Source organism: Oryza glaberrima, chromosome 8 (genome assembly GCF_000147395.1).
Source record: "Oryza glaberrima chromosome 8, OglaRS2, whole genome shotgun sequence".
NCBI lineage: Eukaryota > Viridiplantae > Streptophyta > Magnoliopsida > Poales > Poaceae > Oryza > Oryza glaberrima.
Window position 1 is genome coordinate 16,877,284 of NC_068333.1, and position 7,299 is coordinate 16,884,582.

General features: G+C 41.4%; 1 protein-coding gene across 1 annotated transcript; it reads right to left on the minus strand.

The window, feature by feature from the left end:
• Positions 1-5,897: 5,897 nt before the first annotated feature.
• LOC127783365 (uncharacterized) lies at positions 5,898-6,951 on the minus strand. The gene has a single exon (XM_052310625.1). The coding sequence runs from the start codon at positions 6,883-6,885 to the stop codon at positions 6,058-6,060; it is 828 nt and encodes a 275-aa protein (XP_052166585.1). The 5' UTR covers positions 6,886-6,951; the 3' UTR covers positions 5,898-6,057.
• Positions 6,952-7,299: the final 348 nt, after the last annotated feature.

The window sequence follows — 7,299 nt, forward strand, 5'->3', positions numbered from 1 at the left end:
TGGCCACCCTAGAGCTCCAACTTCGCATCCCCCATGCCTTCGCCATCGTCACTGGGCCGGCATCCATGGTGTCCGCACATAGTCCGCCGCCTCACCCAAGCCACCTGGTTGCTTTGGGCTTTTCCAGGCTGCACGCTGCTGTCCACGGACGGTGGGGAAACCCTGGAACCTACCATCCCCGGCCGCCCCTACTTTGGTGGCGCATGCCGCCGGCGTGCTCGCGCGCTTGAGAGAAAGAACAAGAAAGTAAGCCAGGCTATAAAGCTTACTTTCCTAGAAAGTCTTCCACCTATAATTGAGAAACCCGACCAATAGCAATGGCCCTGTTTAGTTCGTGAAAGAAAATTTTTGGAGGTCATATCGGATGTTTGACTGGATGACGGAAGGGGTTTTCGGACCCGAATGAAAAAACTAATTTCATAACTCGCCTGGAAACCGCGAGACGAATCTTTGAGCCTAATTAAGCCATCATTAGCACAGGTGGGTTACTATAGCACTTATGGCTAATCATAGACTAATTAGGCTTAAAAGATTCGTCTCGTGATTTCCATTCAAACAGTGCAATTATTTATTTAAAGCTCCATGCATGTGTCCAAAGATTCACCGTGATGTTTTAGGGAAAAAAATTGGTAACTAAACCAGGCCAAACCTAACCCCAGCCTAGATAAATAGTATAGAGGCAAAACCTATTATTTTAGGAAGGATAACGGATCTAAGAGACGTACGGGGGTGTTTAGATTCATGTTGTAAAGTTTTGGCGTGTTACATCTGATATATGGACATACATTTGAAGTATTAAACATTGACTAGTAACAAAACAAATTACATATTCCACCTGTGAACTGCGAGACGAATTTATTAAGCCTAATTAATCCGTTATTAGCAAATGTTTATTGTAGCACCACATTGTCAAATCATAGAGCAATTAGGCTTAAAAGACTCATCTTATAATTTACACGCAATCTGTGTAATTAGTTATTTTTTCGTTTATATTTAATACTACATGCATATGTCTAAATATTCGATATGACATGGTGAAAAATTTTGCTTGGGGATCTTAAACACCCCCTTCTTTCCACCATGCTTCTTTATTGGAGTTGACTTATAGAGGTTGGTTTTTGCCTTGTAGCGAGTTTGGGAGGCCTACTGTCTCTGGCTGCAACGGATCACGGTAAGGCTCCATTCAAAGAAAAAGAATGGAATACGACGAGGCGGTTTTTGGCAGATCATCTAGAATCTGGTCCGACTAATACGTACTGGCAATCGATAGTAGAAGTTCTTTAAATCATCTATAATCAATTTTAAAAGTATAGTCAACTACTGACTCCAAATCATACATAGTCAATTCATACAATAGTTACATACTACACTATTAATAACTGGTCCCACATATCATACACATATTGTGTCTTGGAGTCCGTGCTACAGCTGGCTATAAATCTATAGCTCGCTGCTTTTCTCTCTCCTCTTTTATCTCCTTAAAATATACTCCCTCCATTCCATAATATAAGACACAATCACTTTTCTTAGATGTTCCATAATATAATACATGTACAAGCATACAATTAACTGTGACATCTTCTCTATTAAATTACTACTTTTTTAAATCATCCACTCTCATATTATCTAATTCTATTGGATGCATGCATTATAGTTATTAGGATGATCCGAACAACAAGATGAGAATAATTATTTGTTGGTCTTTGGGTTATGGGTGGTTGTGCCTTATATTTTGGAATGGATGGAGTATTTGTAGCTGGCTTATAGCCTGCTATTGTATCTGCTCTCTAAGCAGAGAGAAGGGAGAAAAAGATGGAGGAGAGCTGACAGCCAGGCACCACTTAAAAACTATTGTGTGTTATAATTAATAAAGGTGTCAGGGTTACGGATAAGGTATACCCTCTACCTTTAGATATACGTCGTGTATTGATATGGTATACCTGCACCTATACGGACGCTTTCTGTACACATTAAGGAAATCCATCACGGAGTCCACAAACAGAAGGAGTCCTACTCGGACAGAACTGGGTCGTCATTGTATCGTGTAGGGTCCGATATCTCTGAGTTTTACTTGGTGACCAACTGACCTACGGTATAAATAGGACCCCTGGGAGGACCTAAGGCATCGAATCTCACAGCTAAGACAACCACCACAGCCTACGAAGCCGGAGCCTACAGGAGCAAGTCGCTGGGTGATCTAGTTGAACCAACTCGACTACGATCTCGTCGGTATCATCGAGTTCCATTATTCCCTTTGTAATATGTGATTTCCATCATATAATCTCATATCAACTGGATTAGGGCTATTACCTACCAAGGGGCCTGAACCAGTATAATCCCTATTTTCTGTTTGCTTGATGTCGTACTACGTAGATCCTCGTACCAGCGTACTTCAATACCATTTATATCCGGTCTACGGGTATCTCCCGTCGACAAAAGGTGATTAAGATAAATAAGTGTTTAACAGATTAGTTTGTCATATGGGCCACATCTATTATTAAAACTTAAATAAAATGATGTTTAAAACCTGTGTCACTTACATGTGGGCTCAAAGGCCGCTTTAAATGGTTAATTTGACCAGGTCAAGGTTGACCCTGGCCCGCAAGTCGTTGAATCAGGGACTTTCCTATTGGAAAGCAAGTGTATTGTAAAAGAGAAAAGGTTGTGGGTCCCACCAGTCAGTTATACAAGATATTTTGCTATACAAAATTTATTCCAAAATATGAGTAAATGGCTGAACAGGAAGGCTTCTCTATTAATTTGATTTAATTCAAATTTGAAATTTTGGGAGGCCATAACTCTCTCATTTTAAATCAGATTTCAATGAAACTTTCATCAAAATTCTTCTAAAATCAAGAACTATCCATTGGCACTGGATTTGAATTTTTGTCCCTTCTTCTAAAATATTGCCCTTTGCGTTAGATTAGGAAGACCGGTCATTAACTAGTCGTTCGCCGAACATGTTACTGTTGGTATTTCTTAATGTTATAGATAGAATCCGCAAGCGCATGAAAGATACCGATGTAGCACTTCACCCGGGAGTATTCCAAGGTATCAATTTCCACAGGGAACATGTGTATCAGCTCTTCACCAGGTTCATCCAAGGACACGAAGCAAAGATAGGCAAATGGTAGGGAGGAATTACTAGTGAGAGACAGTGTCTACGGAAAGTTCAATTTAATCCTAATGCGATACTTCGGGCACTGGCCAGCCCGCTGCTCCTCGATATGGCTCTACTGCGTACCCGGACAGGGAGGACTTTAGTGTAATTGAGGGATGTCACCACCTCTACACCCACCTCAAACCTACTGTAGAATATGAAGCAACCACCAGAAATTAACTACCCAGACACCACGTCTACGCAGTTAAAAACTACTTTAGCGTTAGCTAAAACTAAAGCAACCACTATATTTTACTGGATTATAGTTATCAATGATCTCGTACGTTGATTAGGAACTAACCAAGAGATAAGTCACACAAAATAAATCTTAATTACTCAGAATAGTATTTGGATTAAAGCAGAGTAATTAACATAGTAAAAGAAATAAGAAGAGGATTACCGACAGCTCCGGAATTCCTCCGACTTCCTCTACTCTACTCTCTCCCTTATTCTAGTATACAATAAAGTACAATATAGCCTCTTATAATTTAGCTTAAGCTTGGAGTGTGTGTTGAAATGAGTGAAGTGAGCTCTATTTATAGGCAGGTAATAACGGTTATCTGATGTGAATTGACGAAAGTGCCCTCCAATCACCATCAGAAGCAGAGCAAATCAGGAGCGTCCATATGAAAACCTGGATCAAACGACTCTCACCAGGGTTTGGCCGAACCTGGGCTGGGCCAGGTGACCTCCAATTTTGGTCTGGTTCCCCTCCCTGCTCTACTTTATCCATTTCTCCGAGCATTTGGCCCATTTGATGATGTTTTGATGTAGTTCAAGGCCTACTCTTTATATGGATAGGATTCCTCCTTCATATAGATCTGGATTTCATTCCAACATTGGCGGTATATTACCTGCATTCAAATAAACACCAACACTTGTGGAATACATTAGAATTAAACCCTATCACTATGTTGGATGTTTTATTTCTTCTGTTTATGCAGGTATTAGCGGCATAAAATTGGCAATTAATAACATCAAATAGCTTCCATATAATAATTACCCCAACAATTGTCTATCTTTATTGAATATTGTAAATAGACTTGTAAATTGAAATGCCCAATTCATGATTGGCTGAACAAAATGGTGAGTGCAGTGCTTAGGGTTAGGATTTCTATTCATCTTCTGTATTACCATTTCCCCTTTCCATGTGTTCTGTTCCGCCTTATTCGTTGTTGCTTGAGTTACAGTCTTCTCGCTATCTCCGCAGGTGCATGACTCTCGCTATCTCCGCTGGTGCATGAGTCTTATGCTCCTCTCATATTTTGCTTATTCCTACTCGTACATATATGTATTATGTACTTGAATAGGTGTTCATATATAGATGAAATCTAGTTCCAACGCAAATAAATTTTTCTTGATCTTTAATAACTATTCTCTCCATTTTAGGTTATAAGATGTTTTGACTTGGTCAAAGTCAAACTATTTCAAATTTGACTAAGTTACTAATATTTACATTATTAAATTAGTTTTATTAAATTATTAATTAAATATATTTTTATAATAAATTTATCTTGGGTCAAAAATATTACTTTTTTTTTCTACAAACTTGGTCAAACAGACTTGAAGTAGTTTTACTGTGACCAAAGTCAAAACATCTTATAACCGAAACGGGGGAAGTAAGTATTATCATGACAATAAATAATTTGTTATCATTATGATAAATTTATGAAATTTAGCGTAAAAACCAAAGTTATGGAATTTAACTGTACGTAAAAAGATATTCCTTTCACAATATATTTTTCAAATACAATTGGTTGGCATTTTGTGTTTTATAAACCTCCAAAATGTATCAGTTTATAAGAAACAAAACATCCACGCCACTCCACTCTTTTTGTGTGATCTCAGTCAGTGGCGGATCTAAAAAATTGATTCGTTGGTGTCAAAACGCATCTATCGGTGTCATATTATGCTTATTATACTTAGATCATGGTGTTACAGTATATGAATAAGCAGATCGCTATAGATTTTATCGAAAATCGTCGATGTCACCTGATACCGGTCCTATAACTGTAGATCCGCCCCTGATCTAAGTGAGAATATTTTTAAAAAATATTTCTACTGTGACAAAGAGAGGTTAGGTGTGTCAGGGTAGAATAAATTGTTGTTATGAGAACACGTGAACAGTGTGATAATGTGATTGAATATTTGAATGGGCACATGAATTACTACTGTTAATTCTATCAGTATACACGTCACCTTCTCTTGCTAATGACAACTCATCATTCTTTTCCACACTTTATTTCCTTTCTCATTCATGCATCCCCTGCCTGCTGCTTGAAGGGTCTAGAACCCTCTGCTTTTTACGGCTAGTATTTAAGTTCGATCGAACGGTTAACATTGATTCCACGTTTTTTTTTTAACCAATCCAACGGCTATTATTTCATAGATGATTGTCGCACATTCTTGTCTCATTTTGAGTTTTACTTTTCAATAGTGAAGATTATAATGACACGTGATGGCATATGAGTGTTCGCAGTAGTGCCACGTGATATGTTAGAAGCGTTTACAGAAAGTTCAATGAATTTTTATTCTACACATACTAATTTTTTTTACTAAATCTTTACTAACAATCATCTCAACGGTTTGATTTAGATAGATGGAAGTTATGAAAAATTTAGATGCACTTATAGCGTGACACATCAGTGTTGATAAGAATTTAGTAAGAAAAAGTTAGCACATATAGCCTTTTTCATTTTTATTATATAATAGATAGATTTGCACTCACCTACTACAACAACAACTCTCCATATTCTCGCACACTCCCCAAACATTAACTTGCAACATTGTGACTTCGGTTACAAACTACTTCAAATTAACTGAAATGTTCTTTATTGTAAAGCGAACTCATATCCATGGCTTAGGTTCGCCAATAATTTCATATATATACTTCAACCTTAGGAATTAAGGATCGCGCCTACTGCCAGTTCAATCAAGAACGTCGGATCACCGAAGATGACCCCGATGATGGCACGTATGACACCGGCAACGATCGTCAAGAACCGCTCCAAGCCACCGCCACCGCCCGCCGCCGTCGCCCTCCTCCTGGCCGGCGGCAGGCTCCGCAGCATGCCCTCCATCACCGGCGAGCTCATCACCTGCACGCTCCGGACGTCGGCGGCGGCGCCGTACTGCGTCTGCATGCGCTTGAGGCACGCGACGTGCAGGTACAGCGCCTCGCCGTCGCCGTCGGCGTACGAGTACGACCGGTAGAACCAGAACCTGCGGCCGCCGCCGCACCTCATCTCCCCGCACTCGGCGCACCGCCTCGACGCCTCCTTCCGGAGCTCGAAGACGCGGCCGCCGCCGACGGCGAACCGCGCCGGCAGGGACGCGCACGTCGGGTGGAGGTCGAGGCCGAGGCCGCCGTCGCCTCGGCCGGAGCAGTGGTACACCAGGCCGCGCGCATGCACGCCCTCGCCGCACGCGTCGCAGATCCTCCGTTCACCAGCGGCGGTCGGCGGCGGGGGCTCCGGGAGGAGGACGAACGTGCAGCCCGGGAAGAGGCGGTGCTCTCTGGTCGCCGGCGCGAGGGCGCAGCACGTGTGCAGGTCGAAGTTGCACGTCTCGCGCTCGCACCGATACCTCGGGCCGTCGCCGTGCTCCATGCATCCGTCGCACTTGAACTTCTGGCCGCCGGTTCGCACAAGCTTCAGTTTGTGACCCGGCCGGTGAGCAGGGTGGAAGGAGATCGTTGCCGGAGTATCTGGGAACAGGTTAGTCATGGTGGCTTGCTTTTTGATGCTTTCCTTTGTTGTTGGATGTATAGTTTTGGAAGTTTGTCAGGTTTTGTTTAGGAAATGTTTGGAAGTTTGTGACAAAAGGGGTAGCATGATCTGCTCAATTTATAGGCGGTTCGTTTGGTTGGATCGATATGTGCTCATAATCTAGCTTCATCAGGAAGATACACAGTGAGTGACGAATGTGAGAAGTTTATCGGTATGTTCTGTATTAGTTAAATTGTTAGTTTTTATATATAATCCATATAAGCGCTATTCGCAGAAGCAACTTCCCTGCAGCTGTTGCGAGCACAGTATACGACAGCCTGTCTGTCTGTCTCTGAGAGAGAGATCGATCATCGACTGGTTGAGTTCAGTTTTAAATTTTAAACCATGCATTTGATGATCTATCGTCACTAT

Coding starts and splice junctions, on each gene's coding strand:
- LOC127783365 (XM_052310625.1), bottom strand. CDS start 6,885: ATGACTAACCTGTTCCCAGATACTCCGGCAACGATCTCCTTCCACCCT.